The 20,210-nt window shown below is 38.5% G+C and overlaps 3 protein-coding genes across 3 annotated transcripts in view; 2 read left to right on the top strand and 1 right to left on the bottom strand.

Moving 5' to 3' along the window:
• The window catches only part of LOC115226785 (zinc finger protein 845-like), a 35,332-nt gene extending 20,025 nt beyond the window's left edge, over positions 1-15,307 (bottom strand). The window contains exon 1 of the mRNA XM_036515127.1: positions 13,979-15,307. Coding sequence (XP_036371020.1) covers positions 13,979-14,970 — 992 coding nt within the window. The 5' untranslated portion in view covers positions 14,971-15,307. The remainder of the gene's footprint in view (positions 1-13,978) is intronic.
• LOC118768544 (zinc finger protein 239-like) overlaps positions 4,344-20,210 on the top strand; it is an 18,738-nt gene continuing 2,871 nt past the window's right edge. The window contains exons 1-2 of the mRNA XM_036515289.1: positions 4,344-4,860; positions 5,113-5,888. Coding sequence (XP_036371182.1) covers positions 4,359-4,860; positions 5,113-5,699 — 1,089 coding nt within the window. The 5' untranslated portion in view covers positions 4,344-4,358 and the 3' untranslated portion in view covers positions 5,700-5,888. The remainder of the gene's footprint in view (positions 4,861-5,112; positions 5,889-20,210) is intronic.
• Positions 16,796-20,210, top strand: part of LOC115226784 (zinc finger protein 665-like) — a 19,131-nt gene continuing 15,716 nt past the window's right edge. Inside the window, exons 1-2 of the mRNA XM_036515254.1 lie at positions 16,796-16,930; positions 19,426-20,001. Of these exons, the coding sequence (XP_036371147.1) occupies positions 19,795-20,001 (207 nt within the window). The 5' untranslated portion in view covers positions 16,796-16,930; positions 19,426-19,794. The remainder of the gene's footprint in view (positions 16,931-19,425; positions 20,002-20,210) is intronic.

The following is a 20,210-nucleotide window of genomic DNA, read 5'->3' as shown; positions in this document are numbered from 1 at the left end:
CAAAAGAAAAAAAGAAGAAAAACCAGTATTTCATACGCATGCGCACTAAGCGTATTTCCGCCTCCATTCCTTCATTTTAACAAACTTGATTTAAGTCGGAATTTCTCTCAATTCACTCCCAAACACATTTATAATACATTTCTCAACTACCTGACGCACTTCTAACAACAACACCATCCTTTTTTAAACCATTTCCGTAAGTATTAAACTATTTAATTTCTAAATACTTCGTGTCTCAGATGTCCTTTGATTCGTGCGACATTTGGCTGCTATTTCTAGCTATGGAGGCTACCTTCTACACTTTCCATCATTTTCCCACGTTTCTTGTGTTTTCACTGTGGATAAATGCCAGAAACGGCCTCAGACTCACCGATATCTTAAATCGTAAACAGAAGCAACCAGGGGCGAAGAATAGGGTTGAAAAAAAATCATAAATGTGTTTATGAAGAGAAAAACTTCAAAAGATGGGAAAGTGAAACGAGGAGGGTTGTCTTAGGATGTGCTAGAAACAACAGCCAAATCTCCCTTAAATCACACTTTTTCCTTTGAAAATATTTACAATATTTTATTTTTTTGTTACCGAAAAGGTTTCTCCCATCGTTTTTAAGGGCAAAAATATGTTTGTTTGTTTTTTTTTCAAGTGAAAAATGAAGGGGCTGGTGGTAAATGAAATTTTGAAAATGCGATTTTTCAAAAAACTTTTTTCCAGAATCGGATCCTCCATAACCAAAAAGTGGGATTCCGTAAAAAAAACAGAAATATATATATATATAATATATATATATATATATATATACAATATGTTACATTACTCGGTAGTCAAGATAAAACTCTGAGTTTCAGATGCCGAAGTGGAAATCCACAACACCATCTCTTCGGTTATCTGGCTATTTGAAAACGTTATGAAAAAATACCGTTAAAAATGAAGGGAAATTACTCTGTTATAACTCTGCTTTGCTTGCGTACTTATACATCGCTCGCATTTTTCGTCATAAAAATTATATAAAAAAATATATAAAAATATATAAATTCTTCTTGGGACATAACACAGAAAGCATGTTCTATCCGTTTTCTTTAGGGGACCAAAAACGTAACAGAAATTTAGTCACATGTGGGCATGATCCGAAAAGCTCTGTCCTTGTATTTAGACATGTGGTAGGGTCTAAGCTGCTTTTCCAGATAAGCCATCTCTCTATGTCGCATAAACCGCACCTTCCGCTGCCGTTAGTATAGGGCTTACATCTGGCCAAAATCTTCCACTTTGGACTTAGTATAACTATAGACACTAACCTGACGGTTGTCAATTTCTTAGACGTTTCCTTAGATCTTAATAATAATATTTATAAGCCTTATAGGAAGCCCAATGATAGACTAAGTTATATTAATGTAGGTTCATGCCATCCCCCTATAGTATTCAAAAATTTAGTTAAAAATATTAGTAAGAGGATTTCTAGCCTCTCATCTAATGAGGACATCTTCAATAGCGTTGCCCCAATTTATAATAAAGCTTTAAAAGATAGTGGTTTTAGCGAAAAAATAAAATATACACCTATCACTAGCCCAACAGTAAGGAAAAGGAATAATAGAAATAGGAAGGTCATCTGGTTTACGCCCCCTTACTCACCCGAGGTGGCCTTCAATATAGGTAAATATTTCTTAGCACTGATAGATAGACATTTTCCAGTTAACCATGCTTATAGGAAACTCTTCAATAGACACAATTTAAAAATTAGTTTTAGTTCAACTACCAATTTTAAAAACATAATCAATCATAACATACAAAAACCACAAGAAGAAAACAGCTGTTCATACAGGAATAAAGAATTGTGCCCGCTAAATGGAGCTTGTATGTCCAAGACCATCATATATGAAGCTACCGTAAACTCTATAACCACTAAAGACACCGTTTCGACGAAGAAATACGTGGGCCTTACAGAGGGTAATTTCAAAGCCAGGTTCAATAACCACACTTTGAGCTTTAGGCACTGGAACAAAAGAAAAGCGACACAATTATCCAATCATATTTGGTCTTTAAGAGATAAAGGTGTCGATTATAACATACAATGGAAGATTTTGGCCAGATGTAAGCCCTATACTAACGGCAGCGGAAGGTGCGGTTTATGCGACATGGAGAGATGGCTTATCTGGAAAAGCAGCTTAGACCCTACCACATGTCTAAATACAAGGACAGAGCTTTTCGGATCATGCCCACATGTGACTAAATTTCTGTTACGTTTTTGGTCCCCTAAAGAAAACGGATAGAACATGCTTTCTGTGTTATGTCCCAAGAAGAATTTATATATTTTTATATATTTTTATGTATTTTTATATAATTTTTATGACGAAAAATGCGAGCGATGTATAAGTACGCAAGCAAAGCAGAGTTATAACAGAGTAATTTCCCTTCATTTTTAACGGTATTTTTTCATAACGTTTTCAAATAGCCAGATAACCGAAGAGATGGTGTTGTGGATTTCCACTTCGGCATCTGAAACTCAGAGTTTTATCTTGACTACCGAGTAATGTAACATATTGTATAGATAAATTTCCTCTATTTACATAATATTGAGGTCTCTTTCTTTCTTTTGTTATCTTACCGTTTTATCAATATATATATATATATATATATATATATATATGAAATACAAAATGGGACAAGAACGCAAAACATCCAAATAGACGATACAAAAAACACGGACGGGTCATTGGAAGCCTTCTTCAGTCAAGAACCGGATCATCCTCGCAATCCATTTTACCCTAACTTATGACGGAAAAATCGGATCTTGTAAATTTTCCGAAAGTCCCCCACCCCCCGGGTCGTTAGCGCAATTTTTTTTTTTTTCATATTCGTTTTCTTCATAGTTACGGACAAAACCCTTTGTAACTTTCGTCCTGTGTTTTGTCCCTTTATGTTTTAATTGATTTTTGTTAGCCCTTGTGGCCAATAAACGAACGAATTATTATTATTATTATTATTTTGTTGTCTTTGAACGACGATAATTTCCTGAAACAGTGATTCTGTTATAATGGTTTCAATGCATTTAGGGAAGGCCATTTGCTTAGCTGATGTACTTTTTGTAGGCATTTAAACAAGAGGTCTATAAGTCCCCTATTCATCAAGCAAAGTAAAAACTCAACCACATTTCAAACTTCACTTTCATAAATTTCACAATATCATCATCATCATCGTTTAGCATCCGTTTTCCATGCTAGCATGGGTTGGACGGTTCAACTGGGGCCTGGGAAGCCAGAAGGCTGCACCAGGCCAGTCAGATCTGGCAGTGTTTCTACAGCTGGATGCCCTTCCTAATGCCAACCACTCCGTGAGTGTAGTGGGTGCTTTTTACGTGCCAGACGAGGCTGGCAAACGGCCAAGATCGGATGGTGCTTTTTATGTGATATATATATATATATATATATAAGAATAGATGAGTGTATTTTACCTTGTTAACAATTAACACGGAAAAATAAATATATAGTTACCAGGGCAGCAAAAATCTCACAAGTAAAGATGTTGTAACTCCTTGTTTATAAAGGTTGAAACTTTGTGTTTACGTTGAATATTTTGAATAATATGAATAAAAAATGGAGTTAACGCAGGTTTAAACAAGTATTTTTACTTTCTACATATAATACAGATTCAACATACTATTCTCTTTTGAATAGTATCAGTGGAATTTTCGAAACATATGTAGAAAGTAAAAATACTTGTTGAAACCTGCGTTAATTCCATTTTGTATTCATATATATATATATATATATATATATATATATATATATATATACGCACACCCATATGAATGTTGTGCTGTAAGAATGTGTAACTGGAATTTAGAAATATGTTAACTTCACACAAGATTTTCTGATGTAAATATTAATAAATTAGAAAGTTCTGTTGCTCAGTTAAATGTTTGTTTCTAGAGTTTATCTTTATGGAAATGTTGAATCTGTATTTTTTTAAGTAGCCTCTATATCTTACACTGTTGTTTCTTTATTATTTCAGAATATCAGATGACATTGGCATAACTGAAGATACATTCTCATTATTTATCATCTTTTAAAGACCAGAATGAAAATATTTTACTGAACAGATATATAAGATTGTTTCTATGAATCTGTGGTGGAATTCCTCTGATATATTTACTCTGAATTGTGTTATTAGCAAACCTTCTGGACATCATTGGCTGGAGTGTCTACAAGATGAGTCTGTTTGCAGATTGAACGTGGATAAATTTAGTTGTTTTGTGACAAAGGTAACAGTGGCCAGAAATATAACAGTTAAAATATTTGTAAACAAAAGACTATAGAAGCAAAAAGAATAAAAAAAGAAGGTATATTGTGAAGTTGAAGGAAAAATAATGGGAAAGAGTGAGAAAGTGAAGGAACATATTTTTCCAGAAGATAGCAAAAAGGAGAGACAAAAATTGTCACATGACTGTGATGTGTGTAAAAAGTCTTTCTCAAAAAAAGGTAACTTAAATAAGCACAAACGTATTCATACAGGAGAGACACCGTATTATTGTGATATCTGTGGTAAATCATTCTCTCAAAGTTGCAACTTAACTGCTCACAAACGTTCCCATACAGGAGAGAAGCCATACCACTGTGATATCTGTGGTAAATCATTCTCTCAAAAAATTACCTTGACTACCCACAAACGTATTCATACAGGAGAGAAGCCATATCATTGTAGTGTCTGTGGTACAAGTTTCTCTCACCAAAGTGTTTTAAATTATCACCAGCATTTTCATACAGGAGAGAAGCCATTTCACTGTGAAATCTGTGGTAAATCATTCACTCAAAGAAGTGCTTTAACTAATCACGAACGTATTCATACTGGAGAGAAGCCATATTCCTGTAATATCTGTAACAAATCTTTCTCTGATAGAAGGAACCTAACTACTCATAAACGTATTCATACAGGAGAGTCACCATATCCTTGTGATATCTGTGGTAAATCATTCTCTCAAAGTTGCAACTTAACTACTCACAAACGTTCCCATACAGGAGAGAAGCCATACCACTGTGATATCTGTGGTAAATCATTCTCCGGGAGTTCTGACTTAACTGGACACAGACGTATTCATACAGGAGAAACACCATATTCTTGTGATATCTGTGGTAAATTATTCTCTCAAAAAAAGTATTTGACTTTACACAAACGTATTCATACAGGAGAGACACCATATTCTTGTGATATCTGTGGTAAATCATTCACCATGAGTTCTAACTTAACTGGACACAGACGTATTCATACAGGAGAGACACCATATTCTTGTGATATCTGTGGTAAATCATTCTCTCAAAAACAGTATTTGACTTTACACAAAAGTATTCATACAGGAGAGACACCATTTCACTGTGATATCTGTGGTAAATCATTCTCTCAAAGTGGCAACTTAGCTGCTCACAAACGTATTCATACAGGAGAGAAGCCATACCACTGTGATATCTGTGGTAAATCATTCACCATGAGTTGTAACTTAACTGGACACAGACGTATTCATACAGGAGAAACACCATATTCTTGTGATATCTGTGGTAAATCATTCTCTCAAAAAATTCATTTGACTTTACACAAACGTATTCATACAGGAGAGACACCATTTCACTGTGAAATCTGTGGTAAATCATTCTCTCAAAGTGGCAACTTAGCTTCTCACAAACATGTTCATCAGGGGAAGAAGCAATCCCACTAATATTTGCGCAAAATCATAATCTCTAAGGGGTTACTGAAACCCTTTACCATGCAGGTTATTCTGTCGAATGTGATGTTTATTTATTCACATTATTTTCAATTTGTCATCCATTAACTCACAGTTTTCAAGTTTTGATGATGTGGTTGTGTATTTTCAGAATGGCATCGTATGGTAGGTGCAAGAGGCTGAGTCTGGCTATGTGCTATGTTAAAGGGATGTATTGATAAAAGTTTAGTAAAATTCTATGAATTAGGAAAAAGATATTTAATTTTAATTCTCAAATTTTTATCAACTTTTGCGTGATATTAAAGGGACTCTACTCATATATGAACTTAGGCGCACACACACACACAGACAAGAGATAAAAGACAATACAAAGAGTTTTCAAATTGAGTAAACAGGAAATAACATTGGTATGTAGCTTGCTTACCAACCACATGGTTCCGGGTTCAGTCCCACTGCGTGGCACCTTAGGCAAGTGTCTTCTACTATAGCCTCAAGCCGACCACAGCTTTGTGAGTGGATTTGGTAGACGGAAACTAAAAGAAGCCTGTCGTATATATATATGTATATAAATATATATATATATATATATATATATATATATATAGGTGCAGGAGTGGCTGTGTGGTAAGTAACTTGCTTACCAACCACATGGTTCCGGGTTCAGTCCCACTGCGTGGCATCTTAGGCAAGTGTCTTCTACTATAGCCTCGGGCCGACCAAAGCCTTGTGAGTGGATTAGGTAGACGGGAACTGAAAGAAGCCCATCATATATATATATATATATATGTAGGCGCAGGAGTGGCTGTGTGGTAAGTAGTCGAAGTCGGACGTGTTTTTTTGGCGGTGAGTCACACGTGTTATCGCACGTGGATAATTTTTCTGCTGTTGAACGTTTATTGTTAAATATTTTCGTGAACTTTGTGAATTTTTGTGCTTTGTTCCCGGTGACGGGAAAAAGTAATTATTGAAACATTGAAGTCATTAATATTGAATTTATTAATATTGTTGATATTGAGCTTGTTAAAGCCGTTGTATGTTTTATTGTCGCCCCCACCTCCCGCGGGGGTGGCATTTGAACTGTTATCCTTATTAAAAGGGAAAAAAATATTATAGGCTTCCCATTTTTGGGATAAGCAAATTGTTGTTGTGAAGGAAAAAAAAAATTTTAGCCATTGTAGGCTCTAATGTGGCATCCGCCCGTAGCACGGGCGAGATTTGAACTGTTGTCGTCGCTGTGAGAAAAATAAAATATAGGTTTCCCTTTTGGGGATTTCGTTGTTGTGTGAAAAATGAATTTCGAATCCCAGCGGTGGTGGGATTTGAACTTTGGACTGCGGATATAAAAATTATTTATTTTTGTTCTCTGTGAGAGGAAAATTCTTTCTAAAGGTCTCCCAGTCTTGTGGGAAACCAATTTCTCTTCAACCATGTCAGTTGAAATAATACATGAAAAATCTGCTCTTGTAGAGAGCAATGTTGATGTTGGCAATTGCGCCTACACTGTGAAAGAATTTTCAGCAGTTGCCGCAGTGGCACCAAAAATATTGATATATCTGCAGACATGTTGCAGGGATATTTTAAAAGGATGAAGGAAGAGGGAGGTGATGTGATATCACGCTCCTCCACCATGTTAGAAACAGAGAAGAGGGCCGTGGTGTATAAAACCTTCTGCTGACAAGAGAAAAGGTTTAAACACTTCGTAAAAGAAACTATAGAAAAATACCTGGCCCCGATATGGACGGATATAGTGTATATCTCGAGGGGACAGGCATACAGTTCTGTTGAGGTCCAATTCTCAGAGGAAGAGGTGGCTCGCGGGCATTCCGTGTGTCCCCTGAAGACCAAAGAAGTGGTACTTCTGCCAACTTATATGGGACGAAGAACATCCCGTGTAAGAATCAACAAAGTCCCACCTACAATAGACCGTAAAGAAGTGGTGGCTGCCCTGCTGTTTAATAGGATGGACCGTATAAACATACTACAATCTACTAGTTCCGTCCCACAGAATTGGTTAGGGCGGAACATCTCTGTTTTAATACAAGGGAAATAGGAGGACATTCAGGTCCTACCAGAGAGAGTGCTCGTTGACGAGAATGTGGCCCTTAGGATACAGGTGGAAGGCCGTAAGCCAACCTGTTACCAATGCGGAAAAAAGGGCCACATTCGAGCTGATTGTGAAGAAAAAAAAAAGTCGCAAACACCAGGCCCCTCAAATAACCCAAAAAACCCAGCCCCCGCAAACACACCAACCCCCACAAACAAAAACTCCCAACCCCGTTGTTGAGGTGCTAGTCTCCAAACAAAGTATAGAAAAACCCAGCCCCGGCACGCACAAGTCCCTACAAAAATAAAATTACCCAACCCCCTTGGAAGATGCGGCACCAACAGAAAACACTGTGTCGGAAGAAATTGTCACCCACCCCTCAGATAATAACATGGAGGTTTCAGAGGGTGGATTTACACCAGTGGGAAAAAAACGTTCTCGTAGACCTTCCCCACCCACATCCCGCACACAAAACAGAAAAAACACACCACAGACAACGAAAAAGAAACCCTGCCCTACTGTCCCGGAAGAAAACCAAAATTTAATTTTAATAGAATATGATACAACGGACACGTACACTAATGACATCATTGTACAGCATAAAAAGACTATATTGTACCCCCTACTCCAAGAATGGAAGAACAGATGTGCAATGTTAGACGAATCCCTATACCGAGAATTAAGGGACAGGAAAATTGTGGACTTGCCAAACTATGTGAAGAGAGACAAGAAGAAGGGGACGGATCCACGTGTGGTGAGGTCAGCCCCCAAATCTCCAAAGAAATCTAAGTAGAGCTTTTACTTTTTGTAATGGCGTCTCTTAACCTTGGTTGTTTAATGTGCGTGGTCTGAGTTCAAAGTGGAAGCAGGCGTGTTTCCTCGACGATCTCAGATCACATGATATGCATGTGATGGTTGCTACAGAGACCAAGCTGGACAGTCTACAAACCTTCTCGCCTCTCCTGAATGGCTACGAGAAAATCATGTCTCCTGGCCAGACCGGAGGGCGAGGGGAAGTTGTGGTACTGATCCGTAAAGGCTTAGCTCTGCAGACAAGTACAGTCTATGTGGACCCTGAAGGTGGGCTGGTCGTCCTTGATGTGACATACAGCAGTAAGGCCTTCAGGTTGATCGGACTCTATGCACCTTGTGCTAGAGGCTTCCAAACTGAATTTTATCGTGACGTCGAAGACTTTAGTAGTATTAGGGGACTTTAATGCTATCGTTGACATACACATTGATAGTGTTGGCTCGATCTATAGGAAAGTGAACTCACGTCTCGTGGATCTGCTTAAGCGGTTTCAGCTGGCAGATCGTTACAGACTTGACCATCTGAACGTCCCAGAGTAGACCTGGATGAGTGGTGACGGAAGCTTCAAGTCTTATCTAGACAGGATAGTGATAAGAACTAGAGATAAGTCTAGTTTTAGTTGTCCACAGCTCGTCCAGGTGCCCTATACTGACCATAGAATGGTCAAGTGTAGACTGGACATAGGTAGCACACTAAAGATAGGACCCGGCTACAAGTCTATTTTGACTTGTGAGGCATACCACAGTCGGATTAAGGAGTTAGTACAGAGGGCGTTAACCAGAGCCGTGGTTAATAACCGGTGGTGGTTCGCCCTGAAAAGAGCCATTCGATTCGAGTCCATTAGGTTTAGTAAGCAACTAAGATTAGACAGGGCAATTAGCTAAGAACTTAGAGGAGGCGTTGAGGTTGGGATCTGCATCTCACGTTTTGGCGGCGAGAACGGCATTAGACCATCACCTCAAAACCAAACATGAGGGGTGTAGAGTTCTGGTTAAAGTGCGAGCATTGGGCCGGTAGAGAAGCTATTTCATTGTGATATCTGTGGTAAAACATTCTCTCAAAGGGTCACTTGAATATGCACAAGCGTATTCATACAGGAGAGAAGCCATATCACTGCAACATCTGTGGCAAATCTTTCTCTGCCAGTAGGAACCTAACTACTCATAAACGTATTCATAGAGGAGAGACACCATATTCTTGTGATATCTGTGGTAAATTATTCTCTCAAAGTGGCCACTTAACTGCTCACAAACGTTTCCATACAGGAGAGAAGCCATATCAGTGCAACATCTGTGGTAAATCTTTCTCTGCCAGTTGTAACCTAACTAAACAAACATATTCATACAGGAGAGACACCATATTCTTGTGATATCTGTGGTAAAACATACTCTAAAAGTGGGTACTTAACTGTTCACAAACGTATTCATACAGGAGAGAAGCTGCATCACTGCGACATCTGTGGGAAATCTTTCTCTCTCAGTAGGAACCTGACTACACATAAGCGTATTCATACAGGAGAGAAGCTATTTCACTGTGACATTTGTGGTAAATCATTCTTTCAAAAAGGTAGCTTGACTACACATAAACGTATTCATACTGGAGAGAAACCATATCCTTGTGATATCTGTGGAAGGTCATTTACTCAACATGGCAACTTAACTTCTCACAAACGTGTTCATCAGGGGAAGAAGCAATCCCACTGATATTTGTGCTAAATCATAATCTGTAAGGGGTGACTGAACCCTTTACCATGCAGATTATTCTGTCGAATGTGAGGGTTATTTATTCACATAATTTTCAATTTGTCATGCATTAACCCACAGCTTTCAAATTTTGATGATATGATTGTGTATTTTCACAATGACATTGTAGGGTAGGTGTAAGGGCCAGATATGGCTGGTTTAAATTCTAAAGAGTGGACACTAGATGTACCAACACTTCTTACTTCTCACAAGGACCATAAGGGGCCATTATTGACTGCCATTGAAAATATTTCATCATCATCATTTAACGTCCGTTTTCCATGCTAGCATGGGTTGGATGGTTCAACTGGGGTCTGGGAAGCCTGTAGGCTGCACCAGGCTCTTGTCTGATCTGGCAGTGTTTCTACAGCTGGTTGCCCTTCCTAATGCCAACCACTCCATGAGTTTAGTGGGTGCTTTTTACGTGTCACCTGCACAGGTGCCAGACGAGGCTGGCAAACGGCCACGATCGGATATTTTAAATACAGTCCTGCCCTGTCTCACTGTAGCATTGCTCTCCGCTAGTCCTGACCTGTATGTTCCACCCCCATTCCCTGTCTTACTGTATTATTGCTACTGGCTTGCCCTCAACCTATGTCTTCCACCCACATGTAACAAGAAAACTTTTTACACACCCTACCCCCAACAAACCAATCTACATCTCTTCTTCACATTCCTTCCATACACTATGCCTACCTCTCACTCCCCCAATCCTTCCCTCATGGTGCTGTTCCTCTGTACCATTGCTATCTGGTAGCCCCCTGACTCTATATAATACCCAGGTTGTCATCACTCAACACCCCCTACACTCTAATCATGCTTCCTTTGCAGTACCCTATTCCTTTACTACCCACAAGAAGCTAAACACAGAGAGGACAAACAAGGACGGTCAAAGGGATTAAGTCGATTACATCGACCCCAGTGCGTAACTTGTACTTAATTTATCGACCCCGAAAGGATGAAAGGCAAAGTCAACCTCGGCGGAATTTGAACTCAGAACATAGCGGCAGATGAAATACCTATTTCTTTACTAACCACAAGGGGCTAAACACAGAGGGAACAAACAAACGGATTAAGTCAATTACATCGACCCCAGTGTGTAACTGGTACTTATTTAAACGACCCCGAAATGATGTAAGGCAAAGTCGACCTCGGCGGAATTTGAACTCAGAGCCTAACGTTTCTGCCAGCTCGTTGCCTTTGCAGTATCCTGTCCCTTATATTATGACGTTTGAACCTCAAGAGTATGGCCTAACCCTTGCCACCATCTATATCTCCCTCTTCCTTTACTCAACTATCCCCATTTACATTCTGATCCCCTCCCTATTGAATACGCCCATCATTTTGCCAGTATCTCCATCGTGTTGTCTCCCACCCTCTATCTCCTTCTCCTGCATTTCCCTCAGGCTGGGTAACCATGTATCTCCTTTGTGGCGGCACACCCTTTCCTGATCTCTCTCTCTCTGGCCTGGTAAACTTGTACTTCCTCTACAGCAACAGACAGATCACAACAAAAGATGCTGCCCAAAACACAGAACCAAACCATGAACATGCTACAGAATTTCAACTATGATACAACTCCCACTGTTCCAGATAGAGTTTGTTAAAACTTGCCAAACCTGTTACTTCACAATATGTAAGACATTTGCCGTGTATTTTTATAAGGGGTTGCAATAAATAACAGTTGCATTGAATTTTCATGGTTCTTCTTGTCATTCTTTTGTTTCGGTAACTCCAGGCAGACAGAATAGACCAGTGAATGCATAACCAACACACAGCTACATCAAGATGAACCAGCCACAGTTGACTCACAACCAATGCTACAGAATTTCAACTTCCACTGTTCCAAATAGAGTTCATTAAAATTTGTGACGGTTCAACTGGGGTCTGGGAAACCAGAAGGCTGCACCAGGCCCAGTCTGATCTGACAAAGTTTCTACAGCTGGATGCCCTTCCTAATGCCAACCAATCGGTTAGTGTAGTGGGTGCTTTTACGTGCCACCGGCACGGAGGCCAGACGAGGCTGGCAATGGCCACAATTGGATGGTGCTTTTTACGTGCAACCTGCACAGAGGACAGACGGGCTGCGCTGGCAGCAGCCACGTTTGGATGGTTCCTTTGTGTGTGTATATGTCTATATACTACTCGTAGTAATACCTGTCATTAATTGGGTAATTGCTTTTATTCTTTCTTGAGAGCCCCATTCAGAGTATTATTATATGTATAGTTTACCCCTCCTGTATGTGTGTATTTTATAAGAGAAAAATGAAATAACTGAAGTAGGAAAAAGACCAGTTTCATACACAGGCTTCTGTTTTATTTATCAGAACACTAATGGCAATTATATACTCTTTACTCTTTTACTTGTTTCAGTCAGTGACTTTGAGTAAGTCCTCAACACCACCGTCTTCCTTTCAAGCTCTTTTAACCATTTTTGGGGAGGTGTCAAGTCCAACACAAGAAATTCCTTTGCCATTTCAACACAAAGTTCAATTACAGTTCAAAATGTAAGAAAATAAAACAAAACACAAAAAAGAAGGGAAGAAATAAAATAAAAAATAACAGTTCAAAAAAGAGTTCTTTTATTTTTTTAAATAAACGAAAGCTTTGAAGAAGAGAGTTCAAATCCAGGCAAAGAAATAAATTAATTTTCGGCCGAAAAGGTTCTCCTGGCCAAATGTACATAGGTTCCTTGGTATGAATCGTCTTTACCCGTAATTGGTAAAAGAAATCCAAACAAAATACTGGCTACAGCCAACGGTAACTGTACCAGGTTCTAATCATTCGGGCGAGGATACGTCCCTCCACTGCTTTTTTTTTTTTTAATGAATCCAAAATATTCACACTAAATTCACAAAACAGCAGCCGCCGAGAGCAGGCGAAATTTGTTAACAAAAAAGAACAATATAACAAATTACACCCAGCTCAGATAAAACAAAATCACTGGCCTCGACAACCTTCTCTGTTTTTGTTCTTTTTTCTTGTAATTGGCCAGAGCCAAAACACTCACGTCCACCTTGCAAAAACAGTCCTTCCTGCCTTGGTAATCCACAGACACGAAGATAATTTTTGCGGGGGGGCTACGCCTCCTCGAAAACACAATTCTCACTGCAAAGTGAGTCTTTATAGGCGGCCACAGGCAGGCAAATGTCTGGAGCAGAGTGGAGTCTATTACTCACCAAAAAATATTAAATACAGGGCAACAAACTCCACTAAGCTGTCAAAAAATACGACAAACGCCTACCTGTAGTCGAGCCTCAAAGTTCAATATTTCACGACGAAAGACGTGACATCAAGCAGCAAGAACTCTCCGCCAAAAACAAACACGTCTGTCTCCGAAAAAGGTAAGCAAGCTACTTACCACACAACTACTCCTGTTTACTCAATTTCAAAACTCTTTGTATTGTCTTTTATCTCTTGTGTGTGTGTGTGTGTGTGTGCGCCTAAGTTCATATATGAGTAGAGTCCCTTTAATATCACGCAAAAATTGATAAAAATTTGAGAATTAAAATTAAATATCTTTTTTCTAATTCATAGAATTTTACTAAACCTTTGGATGGCAAATTGAAAATAATGTGAATAAATAAACATCACATTTGATAGAATAACCTGCATGGTAAAGGGTTTCAGTAACCCCTTAGAGATTATGATTTAGCGCAAATATTAGTGGGATTGCTTCTTCCCCTTATGAACACGTTTGTGAGAAGTTAAGTTGCCATGTTGAGTAAATGACCTTCCACAGATATCACAAGGATATAGCTTCTCTCCTGTATGGATACGTTTGTGAGAAGCTAAGGTGCCACTTTGAGAGAATGATTTACCACAGATTTCACAAGAATATGGTGTTTCTCCTGTATGAATACGTTTATGAATAGTTAGGTGGCCACTTTGAGAGAATGATTTACCACAGATTTCACAGTGAAATGGTGTCTCTCCTGTATGAATACGTTTGTGTAAAGTCAAATAAAGTTTTTGAGAGAATAATTTACCACAGATATCACAAGAATATGGTGTTTCTCCTGTATGAATACGTCTGTGTCCAGTTAAGTTACAACTCACAGAGAATGATTTACCACAGATATCACAGTGGTATGGCTTCTCTCCTGTATGGGAACGTTTGTGAGTAGTTAAGCTGCAACTTTGAGAGAATGATTTACCACAGATATCACAATGATATGGTGACTCTCCTGTATGAATACGTTTATGATAAGTTAGAGCACTTTTAGCAGAAAATAATTTACCACAGATATTACAGGAATATGGTGTCTCTCCTGTATGAATACGTTTGTGATTAGTTAAAGCACTTCTTTGAGAGAATGATTTACCACAGATTTCACAGTGAAATGGCTTCTCTCCTGTATGACAATGCTGGTGATTATTTAAAACACTTTGGTGAGAGAATCTTGTACCACAGACACTACAATGATATGGCTTCTCTCCTGTATGAATACGTTTGTGGGTAGTCAAGGTAATTTTTTGAGAGAATGATTTACCACAGATATCACAGTGAAATGGCTTCTCTCCTGTATGAATACGTTTGTGCTTATTTAAGTTACCTTTTTTTGAGAAAGACTTTTTACACACATCACAGTCATGTGACAATTTTTGTCTCTCCTTTTTGCTATCTTCTGGAAAAATATGTTCCTTCACTTTCTCACTCTTTTCCATTATTTTTCCTTCAACTTCACAATATACCTTCTTTTTTTATTCTTTTTGCTTCTGTAGTCTTTTGTTTACAAATATTTCAACTCTTGTATTTCTGGCCACTGTTACCTTTGTCACAAAACAACTAAATTTATCCACGTTCAATCTGCAAACAGGCTCATCTTGTAGACACTCCAGCCAGTGATGTCCAGAAGGTTTGCTAATAACACAATTCAGAGTAAATATATCAGAGGAATTCCACCACAGATTTATAGAAACAATCTTATATATCTGTTCTGTACAATATTTCCATTTTGGTCTTTAAAAAGCTGATAAATAATGAGAATGTATCTTCAGTTATGCCAATGTCATCTGATATTCTGAAATAATAAAGAAACAACAGTGTAAGATAGAGAGGCTACTTAAAAAAATACAGATTCAACATTTCCATAATGATAAACTCTAGAAACAAACATTTAACTGAACAACAGAACTTTCTAATTTATTAATATTTACATCACAAAATCCTGTTTGAAGCTAACATATTTCTAAACTCCAGCTCCACATTCATAAATACACACACATACACTTTTTTACTGGTTTCAGTTGTTTTGACTGTGGTCATGCTGGAGCACCAACTTTAAAGGCTTCAGTCAATAGAATCAATGCTAGGACTTAATTTTTCAGCTTAGCACTTATTCTATCAGCCACTTTTGCCAAACCACAAGTTTATGGGGACATAAACACACCAACACTGTTTGTCAAGTGTTGAAGGGGTGGGAGGACAACACACCCACCCACACACACATATATATATATTGGGCTTCCTTCAGTTTCCATCTCCCAAATCCATTCACAAGGCCAGAGGATATTGTAGAAAATGTATGTCTGTGACTAGTAACCTAACAGCTCACAATTTCTTCTCTTTAACTCCATAAAGAGAAAAAATTATTGGAAATAGTCATTACTCATTTTGCCCCATGAGGAGATTTCACGAATGATTACAAAATGTTTATCAGCTAAGCAAATGGCCTTCCCTGAATGCATTGAAAACATTATAACAGAATCACTATTTCAGGAAATTATCATTGTTCTCTTTGAGTGTGTAGAAAGAGAAATTTGGCAGAGGCAAGAAAAGGTGAAATTGTCTCTTCAAATTATCCAGACTTACATTTGAAAACAAAGACTCAAACACATCAATATCTATCCTTCGACATCTTAAAGATCAGAAATGCAAAAAGCTATTCAAGTATCGAATTCAAATGAAAGAGAATCAGAGAAAAATTGCAAATGATGTGAAATTAATGAATATCGAATAAATGGGGGGAAAAAATCAACATAAAATATCATCAACAGTTTCTTCAAGATCTCTTCGTGGTTAGGGCAGCGGACTCGCGGTCGTAGGATTGCGGTTTCGATTCCCAGACCGGGCGTTGTGAGTGTTTATTGAGCGAAAACACCTAAAAGCTCCACGAGGCTCCGGCAGGGGATGGTGGTGATCCCTGCTGTACTCTTTCACCACAATACACAATTTTCTCAATGAAGCCAAGAGGAAAATATGTTTTATGTAACACATTCTACCAGTATACGAAGTTTAAAACTTTTTAGTTACCTAGAAATTATGTTAAAAACTGCCGTTCAAACAGAAAAGATCCATAAACTTTGCCTTTCACTTTTTTTCTGCTGGGGTTCAATAAAATAAATACCAGTTGACTACTCGGGTCCATGAAATCGACTGACACTTGACCCTCCCCGAAATTTCTGGTTTTCTACCAAAATCTTTAAAAAACAAAAGAAAAAAAGAAGAAAAACCAGTTTTCATACGCATGCGCACTAAGCGTATTTCCGCCTAAATTCCTTCATTTTAACAAACTTGATTTCAGTCGGAATTTCTCTCAATTCACTCCCAAACACATTTATAATACATTTCTCAACCACCTGACGCACTTCTAACAACAACACCATCCTTTATAAAGACATTTCCGTAAGTATTAAACTATTTAATTTCTAAATACTTCGTGTCTCAGATGTCCTTTGATTTGTGCGACATTTGGCTGCTATTTCTAGCTATGGAGGCTACCTTCTACACTTTCCATCATTTTCCCACGTTTCTTGTGTTTTCACTGTGGATAAATGCCAGAAACGGCCTCAGACTCACCGATATCTTAAATCGTAAACAGAAGCAACCAGGGGCGAAGAATAGGGTTGAAAAAAAATCATAAATGTGTTTATGAAGAGAAAAACTTCAAAAGATGGGAAAGTGAAACGAGGAGGGTTGTCTTAGGACGTGCTAGAAACAACAGCCAAATCTCCCTTAAATCACACTTTTTCCTTTGAAAATATTTACAATATTTTATTTTTTTGTTACCGAAAAGGTTTCTCCCATCGTTTTTAAGGGCAAAAATATGTTTTTTTGTTTTTTTTTTCAAGTGAAAAGTGAAGGGGCTGGTGGTAAATGAAATTTTGAAAATGCGATTTTTCAAAAAAAGTTTTTTCAGAATCGGATCCTCCATAAGCAAAAAGTGGGATTCCGTAAAAAACAAAAGAAATATATATATATATATATATATATATATATATATATATATATATAAAATACAAAATGGGACAAGAACGCAAAACATCCAAATAGACGATACAAAAAACACGGACGGGTCATTGGAAGCCTTCTTCAGTCAAGAACCGGATCATCCTCGCAATCCATTTTACCCTAACTTATGAAGGAAAAATCGGATCTTGTAAATTTTCCGAAAGTCCCCCACCCCCGGGTCGTTAGCGCAGTTTTTTTTTTTTTTTCATTTTCGTTTTCTACATAGTTACGGACAAAACCGTTTGTAACTTTCGTCCTGTGTTTTGTCCCTTTATGTTTTAATTGATTTTTGTTAGCCCTTGTGGCCAATAAACGAACGAATTATTATTATTATTATTATTTTGTTGTCTTTGAACGACGATAATTTCCTGAAACAGTGATTCTGTTATAATGGTTTCAATGCATTTAGGGAAGGCCATTTGCTTAGCTGATGTACTTTTTGTAGGCATTTAAACAAGAGGTCTATAATTCCCCTATTCATCAAGCAAAGTATAATCTCAACCACATTTCAAACTTCACTTTCATAAATTTCACACTATCATCATCATCATCATCATTTAGCATCCGTTTTCTATGCTAGCATGGGTTGGACGGTTCAACTGGGGTCTGGGAAGCCAGAAGGCTGCACCAGGCCCAGTCTGATCTCGCAAAGTTTCTACGGCTGGATGCCTTTCCTAACGCCAACCTCTCCGTGAGTGTAGTGGGCGCTTTTTACGTGCCAGATCATCATCATCATCATCATCGTTTAACGTCCGCTTTCCATGCTAGCATGGGTTGGACGGTTCAACTGGGGTCTGGGAAACCCGAAGGCTGCACCAGGCCAGTCAGATGTGGCAGTGTTTCTACAGCTGGATGCCCTTCCTAACGCCAACCACTCCGAGAGTGTAGTGGGTGATTTTATGTGCCACCGACACAGGTGCCAGACGAGGCTGGCAGACGGCCACGCTCGGATGGTGTTTTTTATGTGCCACCGACACAGGTGCCAGACGAGGCTGGCAGACGGCCACGCTCGGATGGTGTTTTTTATGTGCCACCGACACAGGTGCCAGACGAGGCTGGCAGACGGCCACGCTCGGATGGTGTTTTTTATGTGCCACCGACACAGGTGCCAGACGAGGCTGGCAGACGGCCACGCTCGGATGGTGTTTTCTTATGTGTCACCGACACAGGTGCTAGACGAGGCTGGCGGACGGCCACGCTCGGATGGTGTTTGTTACGTGCCCTCAGCACGGAGGCCAGTCATTGCGGTACTGGCTACGGTCACGTTCGGATGGTTTTCTTATGTGCCACCGGCACTGGTACCACAAGGATACAAATTCCATTGATGTTCATCTATTTTGATTTGGTTCGATTTGATTTGATACGATTCGATTCTCACTTGCCTCAACAGGTCTTCACAAGTGTCACAAGAAGGAAGGTATGCACAGGTGGACTGACTACGTCCCAGGTAGGGGCCACGGATTATGGCTTCACTAGTCTTGCCGGGTCTTCTCACGCACAGCATACTTCCATAGGTCTCGGTCTCTAGTCATTTCCATGGTGAGACCTAACGTCCGAAGGTCGTGCTTCACCACCTCGTCCCAGGTGGGGCTGGCAAACGGCCACGATCGGATGGTGCTTTTTACGTGATATATATATATATATATATATATATATATATATATATATATACACACACATATATAAATGTTGTGCAGTACGAATGTGTAACTGGAATTTAGAAATATGTTAACTTCACACAAGATTTTCTGATGTAAATTTTAATAAATTAAAAAGTTCTGTTGTTCAGGTAAATGTTTGCTTCTAGAGTTTATCTTTATGGAAATGTTGAATCTGTATTTTTTTCAGTAGCCTCTATATCTTACACTGTTGTTTCTTTATTATTTCAGAATATCAGATGACATTGGCATAACTGAAGATACATTCTCATTATTTATCAGCTTTTTAAAGACGAAAATGAAAATATTGTACAGAACAGATATATAAGATTGTTTCTATAAATCTGTGGTGGAATTCCTCTGATATATTTACTCTGAATTGTGTTATTAGCAAACCTTCTGGACATCACTGGCTGGAGTGTCTACAAGATGTGTCTCTTTGCAAATTAAACTTGGATAAATTTACAAACGAGTTTTGGGACAAAAGTAACACTGGACAGAAATACAGCAGTCGAAATACTTGCAAACAAAAGACTATAGAAGTACAAAGAAGAAAACATATATATATATATATATATTTGTGATTTTCAAAGAAAAATAATGGAAAACAGTGAGAAACTAAAGGATCTGACTTTTCCAGAAGAAAAAGGGAAACAAAAATTGTCACATGACAGTGATGTGTGTAAAAAGTCCTTCTCTGAAAAGGTTAACTTGAATAAGCATAAACGTATTCATACGGTAGAGAAGCCATTTCATTGTGACATCTGTGGTAAATCATTCTCTCAAAAGGCCCACTTGAATATGCACAAGCGTATACATACAGGGGAGAAACCATTTCACTGTGACATCTGTGGTAAATCATTCTCTCAAAAGGGTCACTTGACTACACACAAACGTATTCATACTGGAGAGAAGCCTTATCGTTGTGATGTCTGTGGTAAATCATTCTCTGACCGAAGTGATTTAAATTCTCACAAACGTATTCATACAGGAGAGAAACCATTTCACTGTGACAT

This window comes from Octopus sinensis, linkage group LG30 (genome assembly GCF_006345805.1).
Source record: "Octopus sinensis linkage group LG30, ASM634580v1, whole genome shotgun sequence".
Classification (NCBI taxonomy): Eukaryota; Metazoa; Mollusca; class Cephalopoda; order Octopoda; family Octopodidae; genus Octopus; species Octopus sinensis.
This window is presented reverse-complemented; position numbering and strand designations above follow the sequence as displayed.